This window comes from Tachyglossus aculeatus, chromosome 1 (genome assembly GCF_015852505.1).
Source record: "Tachyglossus aculeatus isolate mTacAcu1 chromosome 1, mTacAcu1.pri, whole genome shotgun sequence".
NCBI classification, from domain to species: Eukaryota; Metazoa; Chordata; class Mammalia; order Monotremata; family Tachyglossidae; genus Tachyglossus; species Tachyglossus aculeatus.
This window is the reverse complement of record NC_052066.1, coordinates 142,285,053-142,300,008: the sequence shown is the minus strand read 5'-3', so window position 1 is coordinate 142,300,008 and position 14,956 is coordinate 142,285,053. Positions and strand designations below refer to the sequence as shown.

Genomic DNA, 14,956 nt, shown 5'->3' with positions numbered 1-14,956 from the left:
GGACGAGCCGGGATTAGAACCCATGACTTTCAGACACCCAGGCTTGGCTTCTGTCCATTGAGTCATGCTGCTTCCCTATTTCCTATATGATTTCAGGAATCAAGAGAGGTATCCTCACGAGACAGAGAAATTACAGATGAAATAATTAAGGGCAGCTAAATTGCTGCACTGGCACATATCTACCAGTGTTAGTAATGCTATTTATTAAGTGCCCTCTGGGTGGAATTCATTGTAGAAGCACTGGGACAAGAGCGACAGAACGGCCCACAAGGAGCTTGCACTTCAATATATTTGTGGTGGTAGAAGTAGCAGCATTAGTACTAAAGAAACAGTATTTAAGTACTTACTATGTGTTAAGCACCATACTACGCACGGGGAAAAAACACGTGAGATAAAAACAGACAAGGCCCCAGAAACACAAAGGAGGTAAAACAACGGACAGAAAGCGACACAAAAAGACAGAAGCAAGGAATGTAGTGGAGTTGTCGGATGCAACACCTTTTAAACTGCCCATCAGAGAACTGAAATTTGGTCTCCAAACTCCCACTCCAAAGCGACTGAGCAAAGAAGCTGAGGCTCCTCTCTTTCCCCCGAAAGACCAGCCCTAAAACTTAGATCAAACAACAACCGGCGTCCACGTAATCAGGAATCGACTGTGTCTGTGGAATGAAATCGAACGGATCGCAGAGGGTGCGAATGAAAACGAAAACCAAGAGGTGCCAGGATCTTCTCTTTCCCTTACAGGACTGTGGCTGTTCCTTTTTTGAAAATGTTGGACTTACATTTACTGAAGAAACTGTAGTACCGATGTTGTTGCGCCGTAAGATTGCGGGAAGCAAACACACAACACTGGGTGTGGTGAACCCAAGGCACGTTGGAGTGACTGGTCCCAGTTCTTGCCCATGCCAAGCTGCCTGTGGAGGAAAAGAAAAGCTTTACCCTGATTTCCAACCGAATGCACGTTAAATAATCGGGTCGACGACAAAAGGAAAGCCTGCCAACATGTGCCATCACACACCCAGAAACACAGCTCTCATATAATTTCCCATGATATGAATAATGACAATATAATAAATAATAATAGTAGTTGTGGTATCTGTTATCTTTTAGACTGTGAGCCCACTGTTGGGTAGGGACTGTCTCTATATGTTGCCAACTTGTACCTCCCAAGCGCTTAGTACAGTGCTCAGCACACAGTAAGCGCTCAATAAATATGATTGATGATGATGATGATGTTAAGTGCTCATTATGTGCCAGGCACTGTTATAATAATAATAATGGCATTTATTAAGCGCTTACTATGTGCAAAGCACTGTTCTAAGTGCTGAGCACTGTTCTAAGCGCTGGGGTAGATACAAGCTAATTGGTTTGGACACAGTTCCCTTCTAAAATGGGGCTCACAGTCTTAATCTCCATTTTAACGATACGGGAATTGATGCCCAAAGAATCCCCATTTTAAGGGTAAGGGAACTGAGGCCCAGAGAAGTGAAGTGACTTGCTCAAAGTTGCACAACAGACAAGTGGCAGAGCTGGGACAAGAACCTTCTTATTTGTGTTGCCGACTTGTACTTCCCAAGCGCTTAGTACAGTTTTCTGCACACAGTAAGCACTCAATAAATACGATTGATTGACTGACTGATTCAAGGCCCAGGTTCTAGCCACTATCCACATGCTGCTTTTGAGTCATTAGGTCAACAACATAATAAGGAAAGCCTGCCAACATGTGCCATCACACTCCCCAAAACACGGCTCTCATATGTCATTAATCATGACAATTATAATGCTAAAAAAGAAATAATTTCGGTATTTATTAACTGATTATTCATTCAGTCGTACTTATTGAGCGCTTACTGTGTGCAGAGCACTGTACTAAGCGCTTGGAAAACACAATTCAGCAATAAAGAGAGACAATCTCGGCCCACACTGGGCTAGCATTCTAGAAGGGGAAAGAGACATCAAAACAAGTAAACAGGCACCAATATAAATAAATAGAATTATAGACATATACATGTATCTATCTATATATATACACAAAACAAGTAAACAGGCATCAGTATAAATAAATAGAATTATAGATATATACATATATACATAAATGCTGTGGGGTGGGAGGGGAAAGAGTAAAGGGAGTGAGTCAAGGTGATGAAGGGAGGAGGAGCTGAGGAAAAGGAGGGCTTAGTCTGGGAAGGCCTCCTGGAGGAGGTGAGCCTTCAGTAGGGCTTTGGGGGGTGTGGGGGAGAGTGGGATTGTTTGGCAGTTATGAGGAAGGAGGGGGTTCCAGGCCAGAGGACAGGTGAGAACAAGGCACAGTGAGGAGGTTAGCAGCGGCAGAGGAGTGGAGGGTGCGGGCTGGGCTGGAGAAGGAGAGAAGGGAGGTGAGGTAGGAGGGGGTGAGGGGATGGAGAGCTTTGAAGCCAAGAGTGAGAAGTTTTTGCTTCATGCGAAGGTTGATAGGCAACCACTGGAGATTTTTGAGGAGGGGAGTGACATGCCCAGAGCATTTCTGTACAAGGATAATCTGGAAAGTAGAGTGAAGTATGGACTGAAGTGGGGAGAGACAGGAGTTTGGGAGGTCAGAAAGGAGACTGATGCAGTAATCCAGGATGAGAGACTGAACTAACGTGGTAGCGGTTTGGATGGAGAGGAAAGGATGGATCTTGGTGATGTTGTGAAGGTGAGACCGACAGGATTTGGTGATGGATTGGATATGTGGGGTTGTAAGACAGAGTGGAGTCAAGGAACACACCAAGGTTGTGGGCTTGTGAGACGGGAAGGATGACTGTGCTGCCTATAGTGATGGGAAAGTTCGGGAGAGGACAGGGAGGGAAGGGAAGATAAGGAGCTCTGTCTTGGACATGATGAGTTTTAGGTGGTGGGAGGATATCCAAGTAGAGATGTCCTGAAGGCAGAAGGAGATGCGAGCCTGGAGGGAGGAAGAGAAAACAGGGGAGGAGATACAGATTTGGGTGTCATCAGCGTAGAGATGATAGTTGAAGCCGTGGGAGCGAATGAGTTCTCCAAGGGAGTGAGTGTAGATGGAGAATAGGAGGGGGCCAAGAACTGAACCTTGAGGTACCCCGACAGTTAGGGGTTATTATGGTTACTAGGTGCAGGGACTATACTAAGTGCTGGGGGAGATATAAGGTAATATATGTTGCCAACTTGTACTTCCCAAGCGCTTAGTACAGTGCTCTGCACACAGTAAGCGTTCAATAAATACGATTGATTGATTGATTGATAATTCGGTTGGACACAGTCCCCATCCCGCATTGGGCTCACTGTATTAATCATCATTTTAAAGATGAGGTTAACTGAGACAGAGACGTAAAGTGACTTGCCCAAGGTCACACAGCAGATACGTGGCAGAGCGGGATCAGAACCCTGGTCCTTCTGAATCCCAGGCCCGGGCTCTATCCACTAGGCCACGAATGCTCCCTGGCAGCAGTGGGAAGTAGTCATGGAAACATTCTACCTGAAACATCAATGGTATTTATCGAGCACTTACTGTGTGCAGGGAACTGTATTAAATACTTGGGAGAGTACAAAAGAGTGACTTAAGTACGACAAGAAGGGCAGCCATGGGCACGATTTACTTCATGTGGGTGTTCAACATAAATGGAAAAAAAAAAAGGACAAAAATCTTTTCACTTTGGAATTTAAATCACTTAAATTATGTTTGTGCTATCATTTGAACTTCCTTATGTAACCGTCCTTTATCTTCCACAGGATAATGATTTCAACTTGATTCGTAAAACCCTTTCCCGCCCTGTTAGGTGATTTATAATCCCTGACATTCCTCAAGTACACTAACTGTATAATAATCAGTTCTTCCCAACGCCAAATTTCAAATTCTTATTTGTCATGAGGACGGATCCTTCAAGCTCCAGAAGATAAAATCACTGCAGATAATGCATTTGGCCTAAAAAGGTCTGGCAAAGAGCAGTGCTGAGAAATGGACTTTTAGGCTTTGTGAAAATGTGAGTTGGTCGAGTCACCATTGTGATGGGTGGCTCCGTGGAAAGAGCACGGGCTTGGGAGATTTGATCCTTCCCTGATAAAATTGCTTCTGGTGGATAGAGCCTGGTCCTGGGAGTCGGAAGGACCTGGGTTCTAATCCTAGCTTGCCACTTCCCTGCTGTGTGACCTTGGGCAAAACTCATTATGGGCAGGGAACATGTCTGCTAATTCTGCTGCAGTCTATTCTCCAAAGAATAATAATAATAACAATGGCATTTAAGCGCTATGTGCAAAACACTGTTCTAAGCGCTGCGGGGGGTATACAAGGTGATCAGGTTGCCCCACGTGGGGCTCAGTCTTAATCCCCATTTTACAGATGAGGGCACTGAGGCTCAGAGAGGTTAAGTGACTGGCCCAAAGTCATACAGCAGACATGTGGTAGAGCCGGGATTAGAACCCATGACCTCTGACTCCCAAAACCCATTTGTTTGTTTTTCAGGCAGCCCAAGGTATTTGCAAAAGCCTTCTCCAACAGCACATTTCAAAAGAATTGACGTTCTTTCTATCCTGTTTTTTCGCTGTCCAGCTTTCGGATGGATACACTATCACTGGAAACACCACAGAATTGACAATTTGTATTTTCCTGGCAATAGCTATATCGGCGCGTTTCAAGATCTTTTCTAGGCTCTTCAAAGCAGATCTTTATCGTATGAATCTTTGGCATATTTCTTGACTACCAGTTCCTTTATTACTGATTATCAATTCCAGCGCTGGGGTAGACACGAGCTAATCGGGTTGGAAAGAGTCCCTGTCCCACGTGGGGCTCCGAGTCTTCATCCCCATATTTACAGATGTGGTAACTGAGATTTGGAGACGTTATGGATGTTAAATCAATCAAACAATCAATCGTATTTATTGAGCGCTTACTGTGTGCAGAGCACTGTACTAAGCGCTTGGGAAGTACAAGTTAAATAATTAGTTAAATAATAATGTTAAATGATCTATCACCCCCAAACACATCTGATTCGCTATTTTAATGTTCTTACCAGTGGAGAGGGTAGTCGTTGAAGTGAAGGTAGAAGTTGCTGCCACAGTGTTCAGGTAAAGCTGTCTGGACCAGAGCTGGCCTGAAAAAGAAAGGAAAAATATATTTCTATTTGACCAAGTCAACATAAAGCATAACATTCAGGGAAGTTGAGTGCTCCAAGTTACTCTATACTTCAGTTTACTTTGAATAGTATTTGATAAGTGTTTACTACGTGCCAGGCATCATACTAAGCACTGAAGGAGATATAAGCTAATCTGGTTGGACACGGTCCATGTCCCATGTGGGGTTCCCCAGATTTTATCCCCACTTTCCGGATGATGTAACTGAGGCCCAGAGAAGTGAGGCGATTTAGTATAGTGCTCTGCACACAGTAATCGCTCAATAAATACGACTGAATGAATGACTTGCCCAAGGTCCCACGGCAGACAAGTGGCAAAGCCGGGATCAGAACCCAGGTCCTTCACCTCCCAGGCCGCTGCTCTTTCCACTAGGCCTTGCGGCTTCTCTTTATGGCATGTCAGCCACTTTGGGAGGAGTTTTAACTCTCTCAGGGCTAGTGGGCTGAAAGAGTTACTTCTCTTCACAAATATCTACAAGAATTCAAATCCCACTTCAGAGGAAACCATTCCCTAAAAGTAATTTAGGAAGCAATCTGGCCTTGTGGAAAGAGCGTGAGATTGGGAATCAGGAGACCAGGGGTTCTAAGAGGAAACCATTCCCTAAAAGTAATTAAGGAAGCAATCTGGCCTTGTGGAAAGAGCGTGAGATTGGAAATCAGGAGACCAGGGGTTCGAGTCCCAGCTCTGCCTCTGGCCAGCTGTGTGACCTTGGGCAAGTCACTTAACCTCTCAAGGCCTCGATTTCTGCTTCTATAGAGCAAGGAATAAGGTACCCCCCTCCCCCTTTACCTCCTGCACTATGAGCCCCACCTGGGATAGCAACTGTATTCCACCTGCTCGCTGGTAACCAAAATATTGTGGCATTTAGCGGGCACTTAACCAACATCAAATATCATCATAAAGGAACTGAAGTAATCCTGTCATCACCGAATTTGTTCTGTTGTCACAAAAACACATTGTGGACAAAATGTGCCACGGGAGCCAGAATTGATAATCAATAATAAAGGAACTGGTAGTCATTCATTCATCAATCAATCAATCGTATTTACTGAGCGCTTACTGTGTGCACAGCACTGTACTAAGCGCTTGGGAAGTACAAGTTGGCAACATATAGAGACAGTCCCTACCCAACAGTGGGCTCACAGTCTAGAAGGGGGAGACAGAGAACAAAACCAAACATATTAACAAAATAAAATAAATAGAACAGATATGTACAAGTAAAATAGAGTAATAAATATGTACAAACATATATACATATGTATACATATATATAAACATATATACATATATACAGGTATAAATGTATATATAATAATATGTACATATAATAATATGCATATAATATACAACATAATATAATAATACTGTGTATATAATTCATTCAATCATATTTATTGAGCGCTTACTGTGTGCAATGGAGATGGCTTGAATGGGAGATGGCCTGAAGGGTCAGGTTTTGGAGGAAAAGCCAGAACCACCCTGGAATTTGCACTATTCGCTCTCACTAGTTCTCGGTATGATCACGTTCGGCTCCGTTTTGGGGATTCCCGACTCCTCTTTCATCCGCATTTCTGATTACTCAATCACTGCTTACTGTGCACAGAGCACTGTACTAAGTGCTCGGGAAAGTAACTGGCTCCTACCGTTTTTTTATGGTATTTGTTAAGCCCTTATTATGCGCTGGGCACTAAAGTGCTGGGATAGAAACAAGATAACTGTGTTGGACACAGTCCCTGTCCCACCTGGGGGTCACAGTCTTAATCCCCATTTTACAGATGAGGGAACTGAGGCACAGCAAAGTGCAGTGATTTGCCCGAGATCACCCAGCAGACAAGTGGCAGAGCCAGGACTAGAACCCAGGTTCTTCTCTTTGGCCCTCGCTCTATCCCCCGGGCCACACTGCTCCCAATTTAAGCTTTTACTTTATAGGTTGCGCCAGAATACTAGGGGAAACCAGGTGAGCCCAAACTCCAACTCCGATAGAGAATGGCAGAAAATCAAGCGGCTGCATGAAGCGATTGTGACTTTCCAATCGAAATAATCAAACCATGTGCTAGCCGGACATAGGGCTCTTTGGTAAGTGCTTTTCCGCGGTAGTTTTACTGAATTTTAATGCCAAACAGACTTACACCTTAACAAAGGGAACGTGCCTACCGACTCGGTTATACTGTACTCTCCCAAGTTCTTGGTACAGTGCTGTGCACACAGTAAGCGCTCAACAAATACCACTGATGGACTGATCCTCCATTACTCTGCCATAGCGCTTTGGTTTTGCCCCAAGCAATCAGCCAGTCGATTCACCATCATCAATCGTATTTATTGAGCGCTTAATCAATCAATCAATCAATCAATCAATCGTATTTATTGAGCGCTTACTATGTGCAGAGCACTGTACTAAGCGCTTGGGAAGTACAAATTGGCATCACATAGAGACAGTCCCTACCCAACAGTGGGCTCACAGTCTAAAAGGGGGAGACAGAGAACAGAACCAAACATACCAACAAAATAAAATAAGTAGGATAGAAATGTACAAGTAAAATAAATAAATAAATAGATAAATAGAGTAATAAATATGTACAAACATATATACATATATACAGGTGCTGTGGGGAAGGGAAGGAGGTAAGACGGGAGGATGGAGAGGGGGACGAGGGGGAGAGGAAAGAAGGGGCTCAGTCTGGGAAGGCCTCCTGGAGGAGGTGAGCTCTCAGCAGGGCCTTGAAGGGAGGAAGAGAGCTAGCTTGGCGGATGGGCAGAGGGAGGGCATTCCAGGCCCGGGGGAGGACGTGGGCCGGGGGTCGACGGCGGGACAGGCGAGAACGAGGCCCAGGGAGGAGATTAGCGGTGGAGGAGCGGAGGGGGCGGGGTGGGCTGCAGAAGGAGAGAAGGGAGGTGAGGTAGGAGGGGGTGAGGGGATGGACAGCCTTGAAGCCCAGGGTGAGGAGTTTCTGCTTGATGCGCAGATTGATCGGTAGCCATTGGAGGTTTTTGAGGAGGGGAGTAATATGTCCAGAGCGTTTCTGGACAAAGATAATCCGGGCAGCAGCATGAAGTATGGATTGAAGTGGAGAGAGACACGAGGATGGGAGATCAGAGAGAAGGCTAATGCAGTAGTCCAGACGGGATAGGATGAGAGCTTGAATTAGCAGGGTAGCAGTTTGGATGGAGAGGAAAGGGCGGATCTTGGCAATGTTGCGGAGCTGAGACCGGCAGGTTTTGGTGACGGCTTGGATGTGAGGGGTGAATGAGAGAGCGGAGTCGAGGATGACACCAAGGTTGTGGGCTTGTGAGACGGGAAGGATGGTAGTGCCGTCAACAGAGATGGGAAAGTCAGGGAGAGGACAAGGTTTGGGAGGGAAGACAAGGAGCTCAGTCTTCGACATGTTGAGCTTTAGGTGGCGGGCGGACATCCAGATGGAGATGTCCTGAAGGCAGGAGGAGATGCGAGCCTGGAGGGAGGGGGAGAGAGCAGGGGCAGAGATGTAGATCTGGGTGTCATCAGCGTAGAGATGATAGTTGAAGCCGTGGGAGCGAATGAGGTCACCAAGGGAGTGAGTGTATATTGAGAACAGAAGGGGACCAAGCACTGAACCTTGGGGAACCCCCACAGTAAGAGGATGGGAGGGGGAGGAGGAGCCTGCAAAAGAGACTGAGAAAGAACGACCGGAGAGATAAGAGGAGAACCAGGAGAGGACGGAGTCTGTGAAGCCAAGGTCAGATAACGTGTGGAGGAGAAGGGGGTGGTCCACAGTGTCAGAGGCAGCTGAGAGGTCGAGGAGGATTAGGACAGAGTATGAGCCGTTGGATTTGGCAAGCAGGAGGTCATTGGTGACCTTTGAGAGCGCAGTTTCCGTGGAATGAAGGGGACGGAAGCCAGACTGGAGGGGGTCGAGGAGAGAGTTGTTGTTGAGGAATTCTAGGCAGCGCGTGTAGACAACTCGTTCAAGGAGTTTGGAAAGAAATGGTAGGAGGGATATGGGACGATAACTAGAAGGTGAGGTGGGGTCAAGAGAGGGTTTTTTTAGGATGGGAGAGACATGGGCATGTTTGAAGGCAGAGGGGAAGGAACCAGTGGAGAGTGAACGGTTGAAGATGGAAGTTAAGGAGGGGAGAAGGGATGGAGCGAGAGATTTCATAAGATGAGAGGGAATGGGGTCAGAAGCACAGGTGGCCGGAGTAGCACTTGAGAGGAGGGAGGAGAGTTCCTCTGAGGATACCGCTGGGAAGGATGGGAGAGTAGCAGGGAGTGTTGAGAGCCGGGGGGTTGGAGAAAGGGGGGAAGAGACTTTGGGGAGGTCGGACCTGATGGATTTAATTTTGTTAATGAAGTAGGAGGCCAGATCGTTGGGGGTGAGGGAAGGAGGAGGGGGAGGAACCGGGGGCCTGAGAAGGGAGTTGAATGTACGGAAGAGCTGGCGGGGGTGATGGGCATGGGTGTCAATAAGGGAGGAGAAATAGTTTTGTCTGGCAGAAGAGAGGGCTGAGTTAAGGCAGGAAAGGATAAACTTGAAGTGAACGAGGTTGGCATGGTGTTTAGACTTTCGCCAGCAGCGTTCGGCAGCTCGAGCATAAGAGCGAAGGAGGCGGACAGTGGCAGTGATCCAGGGCTGTGGGTTAGTGGTGCGAGAGCGGCGAAGGGAGCGGCTTAATGTGTGCAGAGCACTTACTAAGCGCTTGGGAAGTCCAAGTTGGCAACATATAGAGACAGTCCCTACCCAACAGTGGGCTCACAGTCTAAAACGGGGAGACAGAGAACAAAACCAAACATACTAACAAAATAAAATAGAGTAGATATGTACAAGTAAAATAAATAAATAAAGTAGATTCTATTTATTCTATTTATTGAGCATTTACGGTGAGCAAAGCACTGTATTAAGCAGTCTGAAGCCCCCTCACACTCACGGCTGCCGCCTTCGGCCCCGGGGACCCCCTCAAACGGACACGGCAGGACACGATGTGACCCCCCCCCCCCCCACAAAGCAAATCTCAAAACATCGCGTTATATTTCTGATATGACCAAGGTGGGGTGGGGGAAGTGAAATAATGGAGTTTTGCTCCGGTCTAAAATACTAAATGCCGATATCGGACAAGCAGTTAATTCTGAAATCCCCAAACTCTGGAAAAACTCCCACAGACTCACTGTCCCCAAAACCCAGCACCAATGGTCAGGTGCTGGTCACAGAAGCAGTGGTCGTATTCTGGTTCCTTCATCGTGCCTTTGCTCATTAAATCCAAACAGGTTCCACCAAATCGAGATGCTTGTTGTGGGCAGGTAATCTGTCTGCTGTTGTACTCTCCCGAGTGTTTAGTGTTTTGCGCTCAGTAAGCACTCAATACAATTGAAGGAATGAATGAAAGGAAACTCTACACAGGAAAAATCTGCAAAGGACAACGGAACTGCCCAAAGCTGTGAAGCGAAACATGGCACCGTCAAAAAAAGAAATCCAGCTGTACTCCCAAGATTAGCACCAGATATTTCTTGAGGAAGCAAGAGACGCTCCTGTCACGACAGGACGGTAGCTTTGAGGATGAAATTAAAAAGGATCAGTGGATTTTTTTCCGGAGCCTTTCTTTTAGGAGATTGAAGGCGTTTGACACCCCATCACTCCATTATTCTCAGCACTGCTCTAAAGGTGTGGCCTTTAGATTCATTTTACAGGTTAAAAAACCCCCTCAAAAACATGGAAGTCCAGAGAGACTGAGTGACTTGGTCAAACTGGGTCAAATTTGGTCAAAGTTGCCAGGTGAACTACTGGAAGACTTATTTCATATATATACGCACATACTTATAATGTTTTTGAAACACCTCCACTTTCATTTTAGCTCAGTACCTTTCATCTTCATGCTGTGCAAACTCATTAACTCTCCCCAGTGAATAAAGTGGCAATTACCACAGATAAAAACTCCATTAAGAACAAATTTAATAGAGACTAGGATTTTATAGATACCAGAGTAGAATTTTGCCAAAGCAGATGCATTCCTGAATATAGCCAGACACCAGACGAATCTTTTGTGTTATTTTTTGTTTCCCACATCACCTCGGATTAACAGAATCTCTCTGCCCTGGCACCATTTTACTAAAGGAACCACGGAGTTATCGATGCTTAATCTGTACGGATCGTATTCATCGAGGTCAGCAATTACATCTGTATCCATAATTGATTTTAATGCCTGTCTCCCCCTCTAGACTGTAAGCTTCTTGTGGGTTTATTGTACTCTCCCAAATGCTTACTATCATCATCATCATCATCAATCGTATTTATTGAGCGCTTACTATGTGCAGAGCACTGTACTAAGTGCTTGGGAAGTACAAATTGGCAACATATAGAGACAGTCCCTACCCAACAGTGGGCTCACAGTCTAAAAGGGGGAGACAGAGAACAAAACCAAACATACTAACAAAATAAAATAGAATAGATATGTACAAGTAAAATAAATAAATAAATAAATAGAGTAATAAATATGTACAAGCATATATCCATATATACAGGTGCTGTGGGGAAGGGAAGGAGGTAAGATGGGGGGATGGAGAGGGGGACGAGGGGGAGAGGAAGGAAGGGATTCAGTCTGGGAAGGCCTCCTGGAGGAGGTGAGCTCTCGGTAGGGCCTTGAAGGGAGGAAGAGAGCTAGCTTGGCGGATGGGCAGAGGGAGGGCATTCCAGGCCGGGGGGATGACGTGGGCCGGGGGTCGATGGCGGGACAGCCGAGAACGAGGTATGGTGAGGAGATTAGCGGCAGAGGAGTGGAGGGTGCGGGCTGGGCTGGAGAAGGAGAGAAGGGAGGTGAGGTAGGAGGGGGTGAGGGGATGGACAGCCTTGAAGCCGAGAGTGAGGAGTTTCTGCCTGATGCGCGGATTGATTGGTAGCCACTGGAGATTTTTGAGGAGGGGAGTAATATGCCCAGAGCATTTCTGGACAAAGATAATCCGGGCAGCAGCATGAAGTATGGATTGCGGTGGGGAGAGACACGAGGATGGGAGATCAGAGAGAAGGCTGATGCAGTAGTCCAGACGGGACAGGATGAGAGCTTGAATGAGCAGGGTAGCAGTTGGGATGGAGAGGAAAGGGCGGATCTTGGCAATGTTGCGGAGCTGAGACAGGCAGGTTTTGGTGACGGCTTGGATGTGAGGGGTGAACGAGAGAGCGGAGTCGAGGATGACACCAAGGTTGCGGGCTTGTGAGACGGGAAGGATGGTAGTGCCGTCAACAGAGATGGGAAAGTCAGGTAGAGGGCAAGGTTTGGGAGGGAAGACAAGGAGTTCAGTCTTGGACATGTTGAGCTTTAGGTGGCGGGCAGACATCCAGATGGAGATGTCCTGAAGGCAGGAGGAGATGCGAGCCTGGAGGGAGGGAGAGAGAGCAGGGGCAGAGATGGAGATCTGGGTGTCATCAGCTTAGAGATGATAGTTGAAGCCGTGGGAGCGAATGAGATCACCAAGGGAGTGAGTGTATATTGAGAACAGAAGGGGACCAAGCACTGAACCTTGGGGAACCCCCACAGTGAGAGAATGGGAGGGGGAGGAGGAGCCTGCAAAAGAGACTGAGAAAGAACGACCGGAGAGGTAAGAGGAGAACCAGGAGAGGACGGAGTCTGTGAAGCCAAGGTCAGATAGCGTGTTGAGGAGAAGGGGGTGGTCCACAGTGTAATATATCTGTATATATGTACATATATACAGATGCTGTAGGGAAGGGAATAATCAATCAATCAAATGTATTTATTGAGCGCTTACTGTGTGCAGAGCACTGTACTAAGCACTTGGGAAGTACTAGTTGGCAACATATAGAGACAGTCCCTACTCAACAGTGGGCTCACAGTCTAAAAGGGGGAGACAGAGAACAAAACCAAACATACTAACAAAATAAATAAATGGAATAGATATGAACAAGTAAAATAAATAAATAGAGTAGTAAATATGCACAAACATATATACATATATACGGGTGCTGTGGGGAAGGGAAGGAGATACGATGGGGGGATGGAGAGGGGGACGAGGGGGAGAGGAAGGAAGGGGCTCAGTCTGGGAAGGCCTCCTGGAGGAGGTGAGCTCTCAGTAGGGCCTTGAAGGGAGGAAGATATTAGAAGGGGGAGACAGGCAACCAAACCGAACGTATTAACAAGATGAAATAAATAGAATTAATCTGTCCAAGTAAATAAATATACAGGTGCTGTGGGGAAGGGACTAATATCATCATCATTATTATTATTATTAGAAGGGGGAGACAGGCAACCGAACCGAACGTATGAACAAGATGAAATAAATAGAATTAATCTGTCCAAGTAAATAAATATACAGGTGCTGTGGGGAAGGGACTAATATCATCATCATTATTATTATTAGAAGGGGGAGACAGGCAACCGAACTGAATGCATTAACAAGATGAAATAAATAGAATTAATTTGTCCAAGTAAATAAATATACAGGTACTGTGGGGAAGGGACTAATATCATCATCATTATTATTATTATTATTAGAAGGGGGAGACAGGCAACCGAACCGAACGTATTAACAAGATGAAATAAGTAGAATTACTCTGTCCAAGTAAATAAATATACAGGTACTGTGGGGAAGGGACTAATATCATCATCTTCATTATTATTATTAGAAAGGGGAGACAGGCAACCAAACCGAACGTATTAACACGATGAAACAAATAGAATGAATCTGTCCAAGTAAATAAATATACAGGTGCTGTGGGGAAGAGACTAATATCATTATTATTATTAGAAGGGGGAGACAGGCAACCAAACCGAACGTATTAACACGATTAAATAAATAGAATAAATCTGTCCAAGTAAATAAATATATAGGTGCTGTGGGGAAGGGGCTAATATCATTATTATTATTAGAAGGGGGAGACAGGCAACCAAACCGAACGTATTAACACGATTAAATAAATAGAATAAATCTGTCCAAGTAAATAAATATACAGGTGCTGTGGGAAAGGGACTAATATCATTATTATTATTAGAAGGGGGAGACAGGCAACCAAACCGAACGTATTAACACGATGAAATAAATAGAATAAATCTGTCCAAGTAAATAAATATACAGGTGCCGTGGGGAAGGGACTAATATTGCCATTATTATTATTATATTATTATTATTATTATTATTATTATTATTAGAAGGGGAGACAGGCAACCGAACCGAACGTATTAACCAGATGAAATAAACAGAATTAATCTGTCCAAGTAAATAAATATAGAGGTGCTGTGGGGAAGGGACTCATATCATCATTATTATTATTAGAAGGGGGAGATAGGCAACCGAACCAAACGTATTAACAAGATGAAATAAATACAGTAAATCTGTCCAAGTGAAATAAATGAATAAATAGAGTGATAATAAATGAATGGAGTAATAGGGAGGGAGGGAGAGAAGGAAGGCGGTGACCTGTTGGTGCGGGCCGTGTGAAGGCCCGAAGCATCCCTGCCGAGGCCATCTTGCCCGGCGCCCTCGGCCCCCCGCGGGGCTGCCCCTGTCACCGCCTGTCCCGTCCGCCCGCCTGCCCCGCCCCTCCGCGGCCGCCCTGGAGCTCCGTTCCCCTCTCTCCTACGGGATAGACACTATTTTGGGGTTTTTCGGGCCCTGGCGGGACCCCGGAGAGGACCGAAACCACCTTCCCGCGTCAGGCAACGACGGGGGCGGCCCGACCGGGGGCCTTCCTCGGAGGACCCCAGGCGGCCGAGGGGACGGGCCCGACCACGTGGTCAGGGAGGGGCGGGGACAGAGCACGTGATCCCCAGAGGGGCGGGGAAGAATGACGTCATCCTACAGGGCGGAGACGGAGCACGTGGACATGGAGGGGCGGGGCAAGAGCACGTGTCCCCA

At 46.2% G+C, this 14,956-nt stretch overlaps 1 protein-coding gene across 1 annotated transcript in view; it reads right to left on the bottom strand.

The window, feature by feature from the left end:
• The window catches only part of MRPS5 (mitochondrial ribosomal protein S5), a 119,356-nt gene extending 104,779 nt beyond the window's left edge, over positions 1-14,577 (bottom strand). The window contains exons 1-3 of the mRNA XM_038751824.1: positions 14,519-14,577; positions 5,004-5,084; positions 783-914 (exon numbers count right to left, since the gene is read on the bottom strand). Coding sequence (XP_038607752.1) covers positions 783-914; positions 5,004-5,084; positions 14,519-14,567 — 262 coding nt within the window. The 5' untranslated portion in view covers positions 14,568-14,577. The remainder of the gene's footprint in view (positions 1-782; positions 915-5,003; positions 5,085-14,518) is intronic.
• Between the last annotated feature and the right edge of the window lie 379 nt (positions 14,578-14,956).